The 21,283-nt window shown below is 45.4% G+C and overlaps 1 protein-coding gene across 2 annotated transcripts in view; it reads left to right on the top strand.

The window, feature by feature from the left end:
* Window positions 1–21,283, top strand: part of RAD9B (RAD9 checkpoint clamp component B) — a 138,263-nt gene that overhangs the window by 31,051 nt on the left and 85,929 nt on the right. For both annotated transcript variants that reach the window (XM_077292812.1, XM_077292809.1), the window contains exon 6: window positions 19,325–19,431. In XM_077292812.1, the coding sequence (XP_077148927.1) occupies window positions 19,325–19,431 (107 nt within the window). The remainder of the gene's footprint in view (window positions 1–19,324; window positions 19,432–21,283) is intronic.

The raw sequence follows: 21,283 nt of genomic DNA, 5'->3' as shown, positions 1-21,283 counted from the left end.
GCAAAAGTGTGGTGATGCTGTGGGCCAGTGTCAATGGTGAGCAGAGTACATCATTGGTTTCCCAGCAGCCATTTTCCTGAAGCTGTGGGCCACCGGAGGCGACACGCGCACATATACACGTCGCCTCCAGTGGCCATTTTCCTGAGGCTGTGGGTTTCAGGGAAATGGCTGCCTCCGATGGCGTGTGCGTAGATTGAGATATCTGCAACACACTGCTCTGCCTCACCTCTGACACCGTCCCTGCAACATCGCACCACTGGGATACCCCTCCTCCCACCCAGGGCCTGCAGCGTTGCCCTGAGGAAGGGACCATGCCTCCTGTGACACCCTCTCCAGCACCGCTGGCCCCCGGGTAAGATAAGTTAAATTCGGACTGTAAAACGGACCCCCGTCTTATTAAAATCTTTTTTTTTTTTTCTATTTTCCACTGCCAAAATTTGGAGTGTGTTTTATGGTCCGGTGCATCTTATAATCAGAAAAATATGGTAATATAAGTTACCTGACCCTAGTCTTATGCTTACCAGCTGCCATCTTCAGCTGTTGCAAGCGCTGCTCCTGTCCTGATCCACCATCTCCAATTTGTGACTGACTGAAAGTCAGAGATAGCAAATAGATCAATGGCTGCACTCAACTGTACTAAAGCAAGGAAATGTGCGTTACATGAAATGTGAATAGCATAATGGCTTGTGAAATCTATGAAAAAACACATGAGATGCTTAGCACAAGATTTGGCCAAAAAATGTGAGCCCATCCACCAAACGTCAAGGTAATCTCAGATCGGATGGGTCCCTGACCTGACTGCCTAGTGTGAACAATTACCTATGGCTAATATCATGGTAAAGCCTGCATTTATAGAAAGGTCGGAACCAACTGTGTTTGGATGTAATTAAAATCACAGCATGGTGAAGGGCGGGGTGTTCAAATCAGATTTACTATGTACTATTTTTTCTGACTTTAACGCCCTGCCCTTCACCATACTGTGATTTTAAATACATCCAAACACAGTTGGTTCCGTCAGGTTGGATGGTGAATGTTGGTGGACGGCCATTTTCAGGTCTCTCCAGAGATGCTCAATTGGGTTTAGGTCAGGGCTCTGGCTAGGCCAGTCAAGAGTCACAGAGTTGTTCTGAAGCCACTCCTTTGTTATTTTAGCTGTGTGCTTAGGGTCATTGTCTTGTTGGAAGGTGAACCTATTGCAAAGTCTGAGGTCCAGAGCACTCTGGAAGAGGTTTTCATCCAGGATATCTCTGTACTTGGCCGCATTCATGCTTCCTTCAATGACAAACAGTCGTCCTTTCCCTGCAGCTGAAAAACACCGCCATAGCATGATGCTGCCACCACCATGTTTCATTGTTGGGATTGTATTGGGCAGGTAATGATCAGTGCCTGGTTTTCTTCACACATACAGCTTAGAATTATCACCAAAAAGGTCTAGCTTCATCTCATGAAACCAGAGAATCTTATTTCTCATAGTCTGGGAGTGTCAAAGATCTGGGAAATGTGAAACAGCACAAAGGAACACAGAAAGAGAAGATGGGAGTGTCCTTCTTAATCAAAATCACATGATTCAAGACATAATCAAAACATTTGGATTGAAAGATGCAAAACCAGTAAAGTCTCCATTGGAAACCAACTATCTGAAGGTAATAAATAGTGAACAGAATCTGTTCCCGAATAATGAACAATACAGAAAGGCAATGGGAAAATTATTATATCTTGCGACTGTTTCAAGGCCAGACATTGCAGCAGCAGGAATTTTGAGCAGGAAGGTGTCAAAGCCAAACAAAATGGATTGGAATGCAGTGAAGAGAGTAATCTATTATTTGAAAGGGACTAGCATTGTTAAACTGAAACTAACTGCAAGTGAGAAATGCATTTTAACCAGATACGTTGATGTAGACTGGGCTGGAGATCCAATAAAGTCTACAGTGGCTATCTTTTCTTGTTCTCAGGCGGACCAATTAGTTGGACTAGTAAGAAACAATCTATAGTAACACTGTCGTTGACAGAAGCAGAATATGTCTCCACAGCTCATGCCAATCAAGACGTTCTATGGTTAAGACAACTGCTAACAGACTTAGGACAACCACAATTGGGACCAACAAAGATGTGTGAGGACAATCAAGGATGTCTAGTTCTTGCTCAGATGGAAAGAGTTAATCCAAGAACTAAACACATTGATGTAAAGATTCACTTCTCGAGAGAGCACCAGGAACACGGAATCCTAAATTTAGAGTACTGCCCAACTGAAAATATGACAGCAGATATTTTCACAAAGGCATTGAATGCTGAAAGACATCAGAGACTGATGAAGAAATTAGGCTTAACTGAATAAGTCCTTACTGTTGAGAAAGGGTGTTGGCAGATATGCAGCAGATACAGACTTATTTGTGTGCAGGAGGAGTTTACACTTTTCTGACACTAGATGGCGATGTTGTTACTGTTATATGCTTAGTTGAATGTAATGCATATACTTGTTGTACTTTGGTTTCATTTTCTCTCTGGTAAAAGGTCCTATAGACTTCCTGTTATGCTGTATTAAGAAGCTGATGCATGTACCTCATGTTCTGGTGTAGATAAAAGTTGAATAACCCTATATAATCTACTCTCACAGGTTTCTTCTGCGCCCAAACTATGCAACACGTCCTAGTAATCAGACTATTGGTCTGGTTAAAGCGAGAATCCACCAAACTGACTCCAGCTCCACTATACACAAGAACCGGAATAGTCTCAGTTTTTCCACCAACCGCTATTTCAGCCGAAATTGTAAACTGAGATGAAAAAGTGCAGGAAATGTACACACCCTGGTCGTCTCTCTCCAAACAACCAGGGGAACACAACTTTTGTGATAGCGTACCAATTTTTGCGCAAGATGGACAGACTTTAATATAATGATCAGTAAGACCACAGTAAAAACATGCTGTCCCAGGTTGAACCGCAGGCAACATAGTTTGAGAGGAGACTCCCCCCAACTGCATGGGTTCATCTGTCAGCATAAGTTTGTCCTCCCTAGGAAGAACAGCAGGGGGCAGAGTCAGTGTATGTCTCTCCCTGACGTGTCTATCCACCCGGATAGCAAGGGTCATGGCAGCCTCCAGCGACCTAGGAGTAGCATATTTCACCAGAGAATCCTGAAGCCTAGCTGACAGACCCTGACAAAAATTACTTCTAAGGGCGGGGTCAATCTACTGAGTGTCAGTGGCCCATCTCCGGAACTCCGAGCAGTACTCTTCAGACAGGCCGGCACCTCAGTTCGATTTTATGGAGTTTAGATTCAGCCAGGGAGATTCCATCAGGATCCCCATACACCAGTGCCAAAGCCGCAAAAAAATGGTCCACCGACCGCAAAGATGGTGAGTCGGTCAGCAGGGAGAAGGCCCAAGGACTGAGGCTCACCTTTCAGAAGAGAGACTACAATCCCCACTCGTTCCTCATTCCCTGAGGAATGTCGGCAGAGCCTGAAATACAATTTACAGGCTTCCTTGAAAGCCATAAATTCATCTCTCCCTCCAGAAAACCTGTCAGGGAGAAATAATTTGGGATCCAGCTGAGCCTAGGCCACTACTCCGTAACCTTATCCATGAGGGTCTGGATCAGGAGTGAAAAAGTCTCCGCTTGAGCCATAGGGTCTCCAGAAAAATTGTACGGTCGGTAATAATGTCTCTCTTGGACACGGGTAAGTCCAGTGAAAGACGCAGCATACAGCTTCAACAGGATGGAAATGGGGAAAGAAAGGCCCTAAATGTAGTGAGCAAGGGATGGGACACCCCCTGACACCAAGCTGTGCTTGTTCCTACGCTCCCCTAATGTCGTATGCGGGTCATACCCCTTGCTGCCGTCACATGCCTAGTCCCTGACTGTCACCTCAATGACCCATGGCTAGTGCACTGGCCGACAAGGACCCTAGCCTCACCACTGCAGATGGTAAAAACAAAGGGGAAGGGAAAAACACGGGATAGACAAAGAAAAAGGGACAAAATACTCAGCTTCAGGCTCTGCTTCCAAGCTCCACAGCACAAACAGAAGAGACGGACATAATGGCTTAGATGAATGCACAATCCATATTTGACTACTTGACGTAAACAGCATACACGTCCTTGACAAAGAATGGCAGACCATTTGGGAATAGAGGGAACTGAAAAAAAACTCTGAACATGGATAGCCAACAAGGATAGGTCATGTGACACATATAGATGATATTAAATGCCTTATTATAAAGTGAATGGTAAAAAATAGGCACTGTGTGCAAGAGTGAAATGGTGAAAGATAAAAATGACAATAAAAGAAAAAACATATACAACATTCAATGATTATAGACAACTGGGGACCACAGAAAAAGGAAGATGTTATGGACCAGTTTGAAAAAAGTGCTATATTGGGGTATGTGAAAATTCCATAATAGCGATAATATGATAAAAAATGTGAAGGTAAAGCACAACAATACCAGAATTGCAAATAATCATGGAAAAAATATCCAAAAGGGCACATAGATTAGATGAGATACATTAAGAATTTTTTTTATATATAAATATATATACCTTGACCCGCTCCCGTCCCACCTAATCCCTAACCTCGCCACAGTCTTCATCCCAACCTTAACACACCTCTTCAACCTCTCACTTACAAATGGTGTCTTCCCCTCATCCTTCAAGCATGCCTCGATCACACCCATCCTCAAAAAGCCCTCCCTCGACCCATCCTCTATGTTTAGCTATCGCCCAATATCTCTTCTCTCTTATGCCTCAAAAATACTGGAACAGCATGTCCATCTTGAACTGTCCTCCTACCTCTCCTCCTGCTCCCTCTTTGACCGGTTACAATCTGGTTCCCGACTGCATCACTCAACTGAAACTGCCTTAACTAAAGTCATCAAGCGACACTACTCTGTCCTCCTTCTCCTGGACCTGTCTTCTGCCTTCGACACTGTCGACCATTCCCTCCTGCTACAGATTCTCTCATCTCTTGACATCACAGACTTGGCCCTATCCTAGATCTCATCATATTTAACAGACTTATTATTATAATAATACATTTTTATGGCACCATTTATTCCATGGCGCTTTACATGTGAAAAGGGGGCAAATATAAAAAAGTACAATAAACATGAGAAAAAACAAGGCACCAACAGGTACAGAAGGTGAGAGGACCCTGCCCACGAGGGCTCACAGTCACAGAGGGTGGGTGAAGATACACTAGGAGAGGGTAGAGTTGGTTGTGCGGCGGTTCAGTGGATTGAGGATCGCTGTAGGCTTCTCGGAAGAGGTGGGTCTTCAGGTTCTTTTTGATGTGTTAGGGTAGAGAACCAGAGTATGGGGGAAGCACGGGAGAAGTCTTGTATGCGGTTGTGGGAAGAAAAGACAAGAGGGGAGCAGGGAAGGAGATCTTGAGAGGATCGAAGGTTGCGTGTAGGTAAGTAACGGGAGACCATGTCACAGATGTATGAAGGAGACAGGTTGTGGATGGCTTTGTATGTCATAGTAAGGGTTTTGAAATTTCAAAAAACTGAACGTCACATCCAAACATAGATCAAGTGTGAACAGGTGCTGAACCTAGAGTCACCAACTCGTACACAGTCAAATAAATAAGGCAGCACACTGTAGCGCTAAAATATGCAAACATGAAATTTGAAAGTTGAACTGCATTACTGCACTAGAAATATGAAAAATGAGAGCGTTTAGCGCATAAAATGGCCAATTTATGTGTACCTGGTAGCCACATTAGGGCATCTCTCGTATACCAGGTCCTAGACTTTCCTTTCCTCGCTGAGAATAAACGTCTTCATCTGAATGGGTACCTGTGAAACCTCTTCTTAGACTAAATTCCTCTCTCTCTGTGGAGGGGTAATAGACCTGCTGTGATTAAAACAGCTGTGGCTAAGAGGCGGAGTGCTCGGTCAGAAGGCTAGTGAATACAAATTTCAAAAAACTGACCGTCACATCCAAACATAGATCAAGTGTGAACAGGTGCTGAACCTAGAGTCACCAACTCGTACACAGTCAAATAAATAAGGCAGCACACTGTAGCTGTGGCGCAAACTGTAGCGCGTAGGTGTAGGGAAGAGAGTGGACCCTCTGGACTGTGGAAAAGACCTACCCCTGGGCGAGCTGACCTTAAGGAACTGACCCCTATACAGGGACCGTCAGGGGCAAGCCCAGAGGAGCCAAAACCACAGTGGCTGTACCAAGAGGGGCGGCTCTAGAGAGAGGAAACAAGGACTGAGGGGAAAAGGCCAAAAAGGGTGAGAACAACAAAGGAAAACTGGGAAGGCAGGACCGAACCTCTGGACCAGGAAGATAGACGTCAGACCGGAGAGGCTGGGGAGCCGAGACAGGAGAAGGCTGCAGGGAAAAAGAAATAAAGAGAGGCTAAATAAGTACGGTGGGGTAGCGGGAAAAAACAAACAACACAGGGACGAAGCAGGCAGGACAAGGGGAAACGAGCTCGGACTACGCAGTACACAAAAGACTGAGAGCACAGGTAGAGCGAATGGGCCAGATGCACAAGCGGAGGCTATATGACAATCAGGCATAGCACAGCAGGAAGGTCAGCCTCTTATAGGAGAAGTCTTATCCGGATTGGCTGTCACTGGAGAGTTCCGGGGAAGGAGGTATAGCAGAGGAACGCATGCGCCCCTTGATGATCCCAGAGCGCCTGCGCAAACACCGGACGCCCCTGACAGAGCGAGGTACCGGAAGTGCAGGGACAATCTGAGGACGAGCTTACTGTGACCTGGAAGAGGAACGGCAGGAACGCGCAGCGGCAGGAGGATGGAACACTGCATCGGATGAGAGGCTGGCGCGCTGGAACCTGGAGGAGGAGCGGCGGCGGCACCCAGTGACAGGAGCAGTAACAGTACCCCCTCCCTTACTACTCCCCTTACCCTGACTAGAAAAAAATTTGTTTAGGATACGAGGAGCATTGATATTCTCTATAGGTTCCCAGGACCTCTCCTCAGGACCAAAACCCCTCCAATCAATCAAAAAAAAATCTTTTCCACAAACCTTTTTCTGAGCTACAATATCCTTAACCTCAAATATGTTATCAGCACAGACAGGTAGAGAAGAGGTACAAGAGGGAGGATGGAAGCGGTTAAAAACAGCGGGTTTAAGTAGAGACACATGGAAGGTATTGGGAATACGGAGCGAGGCAGGCAACTTCAGCTTGTAAGCGACATCGTTGACTCGACTCAGAATTTCAAAGGGACCAATGTAGCGTGGACCAAGCTTGTAGGACGGTATCTTGAGTCTGATGAATTTCGAAGAAAGCCAGACTTTGTTGCCAGACATAAAAGGAGGAGAATCCAAACACCTTTTGTCGGCATGTCTTTTCATTTTCAAAGCTGCTTTATTGAGTGCTTCTCTCACTTCACCCCAAATCGTGGAAAAACTCAAAGACAGCGAATCGGCTGCAGGAACGCCAGAGGCAGGAGAGACTGGAAGGGGCACACCAGGGTGTTGTCCAAAAACAATGAAGAAAGGAGATTTTGCAGATGCCTCACTGGAGTGATTATTGTAAGCAAACTCAGCCCACGGAAGCAGACTGACCCAGTCATCTTGATGGGCATTGGAGAAGTGTCGTAGATAAGCAGCCAAAATCTGATTAGTTCGCTCAGCTTGACCATTAGTTTGTGGGTGATATGCGGAAGAGAAATCTAGAGACACCTTCAAGAGTTTGCATAAAGCCCTCCAAAAACGAGACGTAAATTGAACTCCTCTGTCGGACACGATGTGCTGAGGGAAGCCATGGAGTTTGAAGATGTTTGAGATGAAAACTGTCGCCAACTCAGGTGCAGAGGGTAAGCCGGGCAGAGGAACAAAATGAGCCATTTTGGAGAACCGGTCAACAACCACAAGGATGACTGTACAGCCAGAAGAACTTGGTAGGTTGGTAATGAAATCCATGGCAATATGCTGCCATGGCGCAGACGGAACTGGAAGAGGTAGCAGAGTCCCAAAAGGTAACTGTCTAGGAACTTTGTTCTTAGCGCAAGAAGAACAAGATGCAACAAATTCTTTGAAGTCCAGACGTAACTTAGGCCACCAATAATAGCGAGAGATGAGAAGAAAAGTCTTATTGAATCCCGCGGGACCAGCCAATTTAGAAGAGTGGCCCCAATGTAACACCCTCTCTCTGTTACTCTCCGGTACTAGGGTCTTACCCGGTGGAGGACAAATCATCTTCAAGGGAGCCACGGAAATAACTTTGGAAGGATCCAAGATGTATGCTGGTTCCTCCTCTATATCCATTGGCTGAAAAGACCTTGACAGCGCGTCTGCTTTGACATTCCTCTTACCCAGTCGGAAACGTAACTCGAACTCAAAACGGGCAAAGAACAGGGACCATCTGGCTTGTCGAGGATTAAATCTCTGTGCAGTTTGAACATAGGCAAGGTTCTTATGGTCGGAGTATATAACACATGGATGTACGGAACCCTCCAGCAGATACCTCCACTCTTCTAAAGCCAACTTAATGGCTAGCAACTCGCGATCTCCAATAGTATAGTTACGTTCGGATGTTGAAAACGCTTTAGAGAAGAAGCCACAGGGAGCCATTCGACCTACAGCAGTCCGTTGAGAGAGCACTGCTCCGGCCCCCGTGGAGGATGCGTCCACCTCCAGAATGAAAGGTTTGTTTACCTCCGGATGATGCAAGACCGGAGCGGTGGAAAAAGACTGTTTAAGAGATTCAAAGGCCCTCTCCGCCTCCGGAGTCCACACTTTCGAGTTGGAACTTTTTCGGGTGAGAGAGGAAAGAGGCTGGATTACGGAGGAGAAATGGGATATAAATTGCCTATAATAATTGGCGAATCCAAGAAATCGTTGGATGGCCTTCACCCCACAGGGTTGTGGCCAATTCACAATAGCATTCACTTTTTCGGGATCCATTTTAAGACCAGAATCAGAGATAATGTATCTGAGGAAAGGCAAAGAAGTCTGCTCAAAAATACATTTTTCATATTTGGCGTAAAGGTGATTCTCTCTTAGACGTTGTAGAGACCATGCGAACACTTTCGATGAGATGGTAGATCAGTCGAAAATACAAGGATGTCATCCAGGTATACAACTACACAGGAGTAGAGAAGATCTCGAAAGATATCGTTAACGAATTCTTGGAATACTGCGGGGGCATTGCAGAGGCCGAAAGGCATGACCAAGTATTCATAGTGGCCGTCCCGGGTGTTAAAGGCGGTCTTCCACTCATCACCCGGGCGGATACGAACCAAGTTGTAAGCACCCCGCAGGTCAAGTTTGGTGAAGATACGAGCTCCTCTAAGTCGGTCAAAGCATTCCGGGATGAGAGGGAGAGGATACTTGTTCTTGACTGTAATGTTATTTAACCCACGGTAGTCTATACAAGGGCGAAGGGTACCGTCTTCTTAACGAAGAAAAATCCTGCTCCTGCAGGAGAAGATTTCCGGATGATTCCTTTGGCCAGATTCTCCTGGATGTACTCGGACATCGCCTGGGTCTCTGCAGGCGAAAGTGGGTAGATTCTACCTCTAGGTGATGTACTACCAGGGAGAAGCTCAATCGGGCAATCGTAAGGAAGATGAGGAGGAAGACTCTCAACCTCCTGTTTGTTGAAGATGTCTGCGAAGGACCAATAAGGAGAAGGTAATCCTGCGGGAACAGCAGTAGACTGAGAAGGAGCGACTGGACAAATGGAAAGTAAGCCTGTTCTTGGCAAGTAGATCCCCAGCGAAGAACGTCTCCCGAACACCAATCAAGGGTAGGCTCATGAGTACGAAGCCATGGCAACCCGAGCAATAGAGCATGGGAAAGGTTAGGTAGTACATAAAAAGCAATCTTCTCGTGATGAAGAGCTCCAATTTGTAACTCAACCTCCTCAGTAACCATGGTGATGGCCTCTTGCAAAGGTCTGCCGTCCAATGATGCAATAAGACGGGGAGTGGCCAAAGTAAGAACTGGAATGCGAAGCCTCCGAACCACTTCAAGACTGACAAAATTACCTGCCGCGCCCGAATTCACATACGCGACCTCGGAAAAACGTTTCTGATTGAGGACAAATAAAACAGAAAGGGTCAAAGGTAGAGAGGAAACAAGGACACCTAGGGAGGCCTCTCTTAACCTGTCCTAGGCAGAGGAGTTTTCCAGCCTTTCAGGGCAACCACGCAGCAAGTGGGAAGCACTACCGCAGTAGAAACAGAGACCCTGGGTACGTCTCTCCTTGCGACGCTGTTGAGGGAGGATCTAAAGTGATCCTTCACAGTTAACTCAGTGATTTCCAAATTAATCTACAAGGCGTTGCCGGCAACTGAAAATGACCAGACGGAGACGTGTGCCTCTGTATGGGGGATCGAGCAGATCTCTCTGGCCCCCGTTTATTGTGTATGACTTTTCATAGTCATAGAAATTATACTTCAACCAATCAGCATAAGAACACGCTCACAGTTCTTAACCTATAAGAAAGCAGGAACAGTCTGTGCGTCAAAGTTTCGTGGAACAATACACCCTCAGTCTCATGTTCTGTTTAGATTGCAACAATCAAGGTCTCATAACAGCTGTAAACTTTAGCCTACTAACAAAATTTATCTTAGAACAGCAAAATGGAGTCGAAAAGCACAAAATGGAGAATCTTTCTTAATTTGTCCCCCTACATTCCCCCCTAGATAAATTTTGTTAATTAATGTCCAGCATCAGAGGTACTAATAATAATAATAATAATAATTTTATTTATATAGCGCCAACATATTCCGCAGCGCTTTACAACTTATAGAGGGGACTTATACAGACAATAGACATTACAGCATAACAGAAATCACAGTTCAAAACAGATACCAGTAGGAATGAGGGCCCTGCTCGCAAGCTTACAATCTATGAGGAAAAGGGGAGACACGAGAGGTGGATGGTAACAATTGCTTTAGTTATTTGGACCAGCCATAGTGTAAGGCTCGGGTGTTCATGTAAAGCTGCATGAACCAGTTAACTGCCTAAGTATGTAACAGTACAGACACAGAGGCTATTAACTGCATAAAGTGTATGAGAAGATGGAGGAACGTGATTATGTTGTTGTTTTTTTATTAATAGGCCACACAGGGATAATTAGGTTAATGCGTTGAGGCGGTAGGCCAATCTGAACAAATGAGTTTTTAGGGCACGCTTAAAACTGTGGGGATTGGGGATTAATTGTATTAACCTAGGTAGTGCATTCCAAAGAATCGGCGCCGCACGTGTAAAGTCTTGGAGACGGGAGTGGGAGGTTCTGATTATTGAGGATGCTAACCTGAGGTCATTAGCAGAGCTATAAGCTCGAGGGGTACTGGTCTTCACATGGCTGGTGCCATGTTACCAGCCATGGCTGTTGCAGCGTACCCGTCCCCCCTGTATACTAGAATTTACGATTAACAATTATTGATAACAGTAGTGGGGATCTTTTGAAGATAGCCATGCGCTTGGCTTCAACATCTTCCTCAGATAAGTTTGTGAAATCGGTGTAGAGAAGAGCAGGGGTGGCAACGCTTTTGGTTTCATCCTTAGTTGTCTTAGTGCAGAATTTCCTAATACATACAGAAATACACCAAAGAACAAGTTTTAGTATTACATACATAACAAGGAACAAGGATAAAGGCAACAATATGTAACAAACTTTGCAAGATTCCAGCTATCCAGCCCCCAAGTACCTCAAACCAATTGGCTAGATTAAGAAAAGGAGAAGGTGTCTGCTCACCAACTGTCCTTATTACGGTCATTGTCTTTATTATATTAATCTCTGAGTCTTTGAATATCCTCTAACTTTAACTTCATAGTGCTATTGGGATCTATATAATGACAGCAAGCGGGTCCAATTACCTGACACATACCACCCTGTGCTGCTGTTAAGTAATCCAGTACTATAGTATATTAATTAGTGACTATGATAAGTTGGCTTTGGACAACAACAGTAGTATTAAGTATATCCAATATATCCCAAATTTGATCATCTAGAAAATCTGTGGCCCTAACCAATTTATCCCACATTTGTGTAATCATAGGGTAAATGAAAATAGAACTGACAATTTTATTGGCTATACCCATCTGTACTACTAATCTTTCATGATATTGTACAAACTTATTATTCAAGAATGTTGGGGAATTTGGGCTGTCCCATGTGGTTACCAATAATATAGAAAATGCGAAAAACCAAAACATGTCCCCTTATTTGCTACTAGTCTGTTGGACCAGCTTGCAGTGCGATACGTGGATCCACGTCGGCCTTCCTTCCAGCTTTACTGACATAGGAGTAATGAGGACTTGGTAGGGACGGTCATACAAGGATTCTAGTCTGTATTTTCTGACATGGCTTTTCACGACCACAAAATCCACCAGACTTCAAGTTGTGACAAGTGTCGGTTTCTGCTGATTCTGGAAGGGAAGAAGAAACTAAAACATGGGTGTTAGCAAGATTTTTACTAAGCTGAATAACATATTGAACAGCACGGTCAGTTTCTTCTGACAACTACTGAGACTAGAAATTTGCAACTGGGGGCCTAGCACCAAACAGTATCTCATATGGGGACAGGCCATGTTTTGCCTTAGGGGTAGTGCAAATGTGGTACAGTACAATGGGTAAGAGCTCTGGCCATGGAGCCGTAGTCTCCTGCATCATTTTGGTCAATTGTCCCTTCAGTGTGCTGTTCAGCCTCTCAACTTTCCCACTGGATTGTGGAGAGTATGGAGGGCTACAATGGATCCAAGCATTGTCAGAACCTCCTGATACACATAAGAAGAAAAGGCCAGGCCTTGGTCACTTTCAATGACTTCTGGAACACCATATCTCCATATGACTTCCATCACCAGTTTCTTCGCTGTAGTCTTTGCAGTCATGTTGGTAACGGAAAATGCTTTCGGCCAACTGGAGAACATGTCGACAACCACCAGACAATATTCATACCTTCCAGACTTAGGCAACGTGATGTGGTCCACTTGGAGCCTTTGGAAGGGATAGTCGGGCTTAGCAAGGTGCTTTGGGAGTACACGTTGAAGATGACCGGGATTGCAGGTCTGACAGATATTACATGCATGGTTGAGTGCTGTCAGGACTGTAGAAATACCTGGAGCCCAGTAGAATTTTTGTACATTTTTTTCCTCGATGTGTGGGCCCATGTGCCCACGTGGCAATAGCAGGGTACATCTGCTTAGGGAGACACACAAGTTGGACCTTTTTCCAGAGACCATGTCCATACGTGCTCCATCAGCCTTCCACTGCTTCACTTCTTCCTTTGGAGACATTCTCTGCATCGTCATTAAGCGGTCTCGCGGGGTCCGAAAGAAAACCTCAGTCTGTCGTGGATCATCAGGTTCCTGTACAGTCAGTGTTTCTTGTAACTGTTTACGCTGAGAGCGTGTGGTCACCATAGTTGATATGGTCGGTTCAACGGGTAGGAGATTAGCAGCTTTTGCTTGCATATCCGCAAAGGCGTTACCAACAGTCTGTGGACTGTTCTTAGGACCGTGTGCCTTAACTTTGATAATGGCCACCTGGATAGGTAATTTGATTGAGTCCATGAGGGTTTTAACAGCTTCAGCAGTCTCCACTGGAGTCCCAGCGGTGGTAATAAACCCTCTATTGGCCCATAGGGCTCCGAAATCATGAGCAATACCAAATGCATACTGTAAGTCCGTGTATATATTAGCCCGCCTGTCTTTGGCCAGAACACATGCAGTAGACAGAGCCTGAAGTTCTGCTTTTGCTGACAGTAAGGGAGGGAGTGCAGCTGCATGCACTACAGTATCTTCCGTAGTAACAGCGTATCCGGTGTGGAATCTGCCAAAATCATCAACATATCTTGAACCGTCTTTCAGGGCATTGTAGAGAGGTTGCATTATGCGGGATGCGTCCGGTATCCACTGATGACAATAAGTACATAGTCCAAGAAAATGCTGGAGTTAAGTCTCCTCTTTCGGAAAAGGAAGGGAACTGACGGCTATTTTTCTTTCTTTTGTGAGGTGTCTGACACCCTGAAGGAGACAGTGACCCAAAAATATCACTTGACCAAGGCAGAACCGAAGTCTCGAAGCCGAAACCCGACAGTTCAGATCTGCCAGATATTCTCGAGGAGGCTAACAGTGGCAGCAATGGCTTCCTGCTCTGTTCGTGCACACAACAAAAGATCATCCACATTATATTCATCTGCATAGGGGTTATATAACGTAAGGACCATCTGACCATCATCTTGGAATTGTATTCTGGAGCGGAACTGTGATAATAAATCTGCCCCCAGTAAATTTACCAGACATATAGGAGAGATTAGGAACTGAGCAGTAACCTCAGGGAAAGGTCCCACAGGGTTTTGAGAGAGTATATTTATTGGGTCTGCCATCTACACCGATTAAAACAAGCTCTTGATGTGAGAATTGACATGGCAGGGCTTGGGAGGGAGATTCCCAGACATAGGGTTAAAAGGGATATTGGTGTATGGGACTGGATTTGTGTATGGGAGGAGGGCAGGAGCTGGAGTCTGTTACGTGGGCCACTGATAAGGAACAGAGCAGCGTCCTTGCAGCTGTGAGGGGGGGGGCTGAGATTGGAGCAGGAATCGCTGCGGCTACTGGTTTAACCTTTTGATTTCCCTGCTGATGCAGAATGGGCTAAGTTCTGAAAACTTTTTTTTTTTTTCTTACTACTTTTAATGCATCATCCAGAGTGGAAGTCTCAATATCGGGTCTGACTGACATTATTGCCTCTTTCAATTCAGATTTAAGGCCAGACATTAAAGCTACTACAAAAAGGTGTGAATGGGCTTTGTTACAATGAGAATCCCAGATCTTTAAATACTACCATAAGACGCCCATAGAACTTCTCGGCAGCCCAGGATATATTGGTGCCTTGGGGTTAAGGAGCATAGGGCTTACAGTCGGGAGTAGAGGCTTAATTTCCTGGGGGGGGACCATATTATCTAGCAGGGAGACCCCCTGTCCCAAATTTTTAATTATTTGCTTTCCAGACACATTAATCTCAGTCACTTTCTCAGTTCCTTCTAGTACCACAAAACATCCAGTTTTTTGTCATAGTAATAGACAACTTTCCTTTTTCAACGTCCCAAAAACAATCAGAATTCACATCCTCTGTTGATCCTCAATTTGCTATATATCAACCACTCAACTTGAAGGTGCTTTAAACAAAACACAGATCTTCCAGCACGTACTACACCAAGAAAATACAGAGAGAACGCAGCTATGTGCCCCCTCCATTCCAGGGACACAGAGATAAGGAAATCGCAGCATTCCTCCGCACAGAAAGAAGAAAGCAATAGCGCAGCTGTTTGACCCCTCCCATCTGGTATCTTAGAAATTTCACACAGAAACAGAATACAGCAGTTCTCAGACTTAATTAATTTCTACAAAACCTTCATCACACAATTCACATGCCAGAACACCTTAGAAAAACCAATGATTGAGATATTTTCCCAGTCTTTGGGCTAACCGTATCAGATTCATCACACAAATTCAAAGTCTTCTTCTTCTTCCACGGAAACTGATTCTCCTTTAGAGCTAAATATCCTTACTTTGTCGTGCATAGTACTAGAGCGGCCGTATAGTCTATTCCACTAGGTTTACCTGTCCCCCGCTGGGACAACCCAAAATCGCGGTACTCCGCGAAAGGAGGAGGGCGTCTCAGACTTTCCCTCCGGACACCTCTGGAAATACATATATATCTATATATTCCTGAGTTACGCATCCTACCCATCTTCGATCACCTCACCGCGCCTGATTCTAACAGTGATCAGGAATTCAGGATATTTTGACTATAAAGAGAATTACATCACTGGTCAATCTGGGGTGTCCGTCCCTTATGAGGTACGGTTCAAGCACTGGGCTTCCAACGGAACTACACCTCTATATGATTCCACCCAAAAATCACCCCACCATCGGGGACAAACCTCAGATCCTCTTTGCAGCAACAAACACTGGAAAACCACACCAAACGGTCAGTCTGGACAGTATAACTGCCAACTTACCGTGGTTGTTGTGGGGGATGATCAGTCCCAATTTTCCAGTGCCTGTGTCCGGTCCGAGGGTCCTTTCTCTTGTTGTCCTCCGGGGGGCAGAGGCGTTCCTGTTTGGGGCCCCACGTTTTCAGGCGCCAACTGTTGAGGGAGGATCTAAAGTGATCCTTCACGGTTAACTCAGTTATTTCCAAATTAATCTAAAAGGCGTTGCCGGCAACTGAAAATGACCAGACGGAGACGTGTGCCTCTGTATGGGGGATCGAGCAGATCTCTCTGGCCCCCGTTTATTGTGTATGACTTTTATAGTCATAGAAATTATACTTCAACCAATCAGCATAAGAACACGCTCACAGTACTTAACCTATAAGAATGCAGGAACAATACACCCTCAGTCTCATGTTCTGTTTAGATTGCAACAATCAAGGTCTCATAACAGCTGTAAACTTTAGCCTACTAACAAAATTTATCTTAGAACAGCAAAATGGAGTCGAAAAGCACAAAATGGAGAATCTTAATTTGTCCCTTCACAACGCTGCTCCGCCATCTTAACACGATCCACATGCATAGGTTCAGGTGCAGAAGGAGTAGAGGAAGAAGAGAGTCGAGGACTACCGGACTGACGAAAAGGAAGCATGGAAAGATTAGGTTTCCTCTCCCTAGTGGCTTCACGAGATTGCTCTTGAAAGCGAAGGTCGATGCGTGTGGCCAGGGAAATAAGATCCTCTAAGGTCGAAGGGGTGTCTCGACCTGCAAGCTCATCCTTAATCCGGCTCGACAGGCCCCGCCAGAAAGCGCCAACTAGAGCCTCATTGTTCCACCCTAGTTCGGAGGCTAAAGTACGGAAACGAATGGCATACTGGCCTACCGACAGAGAACCCTGATGAAGGTTAAAGAGGGACTCCGTTGTGGAGGCCAAACGTCCAGGTTCATCAAAGACCTTACGAAAGGTCCCGAGAAAATCCTCTAAGTGGGAGATTAAAGGATCATCGCGCTCCCACAAGGGGTTAATCCAGGCCAAAGCCTCCCCCTCGAGATGAGAAACAAGAAAGGCCACCTTAGCCCGATCAGTGGGGTACTGTTGGGGAAGAAGCTCAAAGTGGAGACTGCATTGATTCAGGAACCCTCTACAGAGTTTAGGGTCCCCACTAAACCTGGGAGGCTTTCCAAGACGAGGTGGTGGATGAGGAATGGAAGACGGACTGGAATCATGAGAAGGAACCTGAGCGGAGGCTGAGGAGACGGACTGCAAACTAAACAAACGATCATCAATGGAGGCCATATAACTCAGCATGCAAGCCTGAGTATCTCACTGCTGAGTAAGCTCCTGCTGAAGACTCGCTAATTGAGCGGCGTTAACCGGATCAGCTGCCTGTAATGACGATAAGCGAGATTCCATAGTCTTCATGAAAGACATAATGCGCTGCTGATTTTCACGCAAGAGAGCCAACTCCTTCTGGGCCGAGAATGGGGTACCGGCGGGGTCCATGGCCTGATTGTACTGTGGCGCGAACTGTAGCGCGTAGGTGTAGGGAAGAGAGTGGACCCCGGAAAAGACCTACCCCTGGGCGAGCTGACCTTAAGGAACCGACCCCTATACAGGGACCGTCAGGGGCAAGCCCAGAGGAGCCAAAACCACAGTGGCCGTAAAAAAGAGGGGCGGCTCTAGAGAGAGGAAACAAGGACTGAGGGGAAAAGGCCAAAGAAGGGTGAGAACAACAAAGGAAAACTGGGAAGGCAGGACCGAACCTCTGGACCAGGAAGATAGACGTCAGACCGGAGAGGCTGGGGAGCCGAGACAGGAGAAGGCTGCAGGGAAAAAGAAATAAAGAGAGGCTAAATAAGTATGGCGGGGTAGCGAGAAAAAACAAACAACACAGGGATGAAGCAGGCAGGACAAGGGGAAACGAGCTCGGACTATGCAGTACACAAAAGACTGAGAGCACAGGTAGAGCGAACGGGCCAGATGCACAAGCGGAGGCTATATGACAATCAGGCATAGCACAGCAGGAAGGTCAGCCTCTTATAGGAGAAGTCTTACCCGGATTGGCTGTCACTGGAGAGTTCCGGGGAAGGAGGTATAGCAGAGGAACGCATGCGCCCCTTGATGATCCCAGAGCGCCTGCGCAAACACCGGACGCCCCTGACAGAGCGAGGTACCGGAAGTGCAGGGACAATCTGAGGACGAGCGCACTGTGACCTGGAAGAGGAACGGCGGGAACGCGCAGCGGCAGGAGGATGGAACACTGCATCGGATGAGAGGCTGGCGCGCTGGAACCTGGAGCAGGAGCGGCGGCGGCACCCAGTGACAGGAGCTGTAACAGTAGCGCTAAAATATGCAAACATGAAATTTTCAAATTTCATGTTTGCATATTTTAGCGCTACAGTGTGCTGCCTTATTTATTTGACTGTGTACGAGTTGGTGACTCTAGGTTCAGCACCTGTTCACACTTGATCTATGTTTGGATGTAACGGTCAGTTTTTTGAAATTTGTATTCACTAGCCTTCTGACCGAGCACTCCGCCTCTTAGCCACAGGTGTTTTAATCGCAGCAGGTCTATTACCCCTCCACAGAGAGAGAGAACTTTAGTCTAAGAAGAGGTTTCACAGGTACCCATTCAGATGAAGACGTTTATTCTCAGCGAGGAAAGGAAAGTCTGGGACCTGGTATACGAGAGATGTCCTAATGTGGCTACCAGGTACACATAAATTGGCCATTTTATGCGCTAAACGCTCTAATTTTTTTATATTTCTATTGCAGTAATGCAGTTCAACTTTCAAATTTCATCTTTGCATTTTTTAGCGCTACAGTGTGCTGCCTTTTTTATTTGATAGTAAGGGTTTTGAACTGGAGTCTCTGAACAGTAGGAAGCCAGTGAAGAGCTTGACAGAGGGGAGAGGCTGGGGAATATCGTGGAGCACAATTATAATATAATTGGACAATCCCCTATTTGGATATGAAAATCCTCATATAGAAATTGTATAATTACTACATAGTACACATGGCAGTATAGATGTAGATAGGGCAGTAAACAACCAATAATCATTACCTGGTGGTGGTCTAGTGGAGGTCACCGGTTCAAGGTGCGGCGCACACCCTGACGCACGTTTCGGAACTTAGTCCTTTTTCAGTCCAATGCTAGAATAAGAAGAATTTATTGGTTCTAGTAAAGTCACTGGAATAAATAATATGCCCCCAAGATGAGTACTGCTGATAAGTTATCACATTACAGCTATAGTTTGCTAACTGATAACAGAATCTGGTTGCTAGAAGACATATGACCATTATGTTCCTATATATTAATTATTTTTGTTGTATACTATAAATGTAAATTTAGTTGTATTTCCGATACAAATTTATCCAATGTTCGTTTACAGGGCATTATCTGATATTCTAATTCACTTTCCATCATGTCAGGAGGAAATCACGCTCTCTTCTACTCCTAATAAAATTATATTGAAAAGTTATTGTGAGGACAATTCTGGTAAGATGAGATCAGATGCATGCATAAAAATCATTGTTATCAAAGACTTATAACCCCAATGTAAACATGAGATGTACCGCCGATAACTTGATCCGATTATACTAGCAACCAAACACTCCTTCATCAGCCCGTATAAACAGGGCCGCAAAGAAACACCAATAGACTTATAAATAGGGGTTGGTGATCATTTAATGATCTGGATTTTATGAATGGACCATAACTCTCCCCCAAATAGAAGAAAACTGTCTCTCTCGGTTCTGACCCATAAAATAGCCTTGATACATGATATCGCATGATCTCTTTTGAAGGAAAAGAATAGTGTATGGGCTTAGAAGGGACAATCTGTGTCCTTGTATACAGATCACTGCAGCAGCTGATAGGTATCATTAGTGACCAATCATCTTTTATCTGTATATAGGTCAAATCTGAAATTTAAAAAAGTACACACCTTTCCAAGTTTCTTCATAGACAGACAAAATACAGCCCAAGGGCAAACAAAATGTCAGTTTATTGCAGTCCAATTCTAATTTAAGGCCGGCGTCACACTGGCGAGTTTTACGGACGTAAGAGCGCAGAAATTACGTCCGTAAAACTCGCAAAATAAACGGCACAATTATTCTCAATGGGGCTGCTCCTATCAGCCGTATATTACGGTTCAGTATTATACGGCTTTCTACGGCCGTACAAAATCGCAGCATGCTGCGTTTGTCAGCGTATTGCGCAAAAAATTCGCCAATGAAAGTCTATGGGGGCGAGAAAAATACGGATTCCACACGGACCTGCAGTGTGACTTGCGAGAAATACGCAGCGCTGTTAGTGAAAAGTCGGTAATTCAATTGCCGGCTTTTCATTTCTCCTGCACAAACCCGACAGGATATGAGACATGGTTTTCATACAGTAAACCATCTCATATCCCCTTTTTTTTTGCATATTCCACACTACTAATGTTAGTAGTGTGTATGTGCAAAATTTCAGCGCTGTAGCTGCTGAAATAAAGGGTTAAATGGTGGAAAAAATTGGCGTGGGCTCCCGCGCAATTTTCTCCACCAGAGTGGTAAAGCCAGTGACTGAGGGCAGATATTAATAGCCAGGAGAGGGTCCATGGTTATTGGCCCCCCCGTGGCTACAAACATCTGCCCCCAGCCAAACCAGAAAAGGCACATCTGGAAGATGCGCCTATTCTGGCACTTGGCCTCTCTCTTCCCACTCCCTGTAGTGGTGGGATATGGGGTAATGAAGGGTTAATGCCACCTTGCTATTGGAAGGTGACATTAAGCCAGATTAATAATGGAGAGGCGTCAATTATGTCACCTATCCATTATTAATCCAATTGTCTGAAAGGGTTAAAAAACACACACACACATGATTTAAAAGTAGTTTAATGAAATAAACACAGCGGTTGTTGTAATAATTTATTGATCTCTCAATCCATCAGGAACACCCTCGCTTGGAAAAATAATAAACGCACAAGATACATACCTTCTGGTGAACCGTCTCGTCCCACGAAGTAATCCATCTGAAGGGGTTAACTAATATTACAGGCAGAGCTGCGATAAACCACTCGCTCGTGCCTGTAATCCCCGGGTGCTGAAAGGAAAGCAGGATCTGTACTTACATTGAGTCGCGGTGAGGCGCCCTCTGGTGGATGATCTCATGAACTGCAGCCTGGGAACTTTTTCCCACGCTCCAGGTCATATGAGGACATCCACCAGGGGGCGCATCACCGCGACTGAAGGAAATGTAGGTCAATGACCTACATTTCATTCATTCGCCGGGGAATTACAAGCACGAGCACCGCTGCATTTAGCAGGGCTCCTGCCTGTAATATCAGTTAACCCCTTCAGATGGATTA

Source organism: Ranitomeya variabilis, chromosome 1 (genome assembly GCF_051348905.1).
Source record: "Ranitomeya variabilis isolate aRanVar5 chromosome 1, aRanVar5.hap1, whole genome shotgun sequence".
NCBI lineage: Eukaryota > Metazoa > Chordata > Amphibia > Anura > Dendrobatidae > Ranitomeya > Ranitomeya variabilis.
This window is presented reverse-complemented; position numbering and strand designations above follow the sequence as displayed.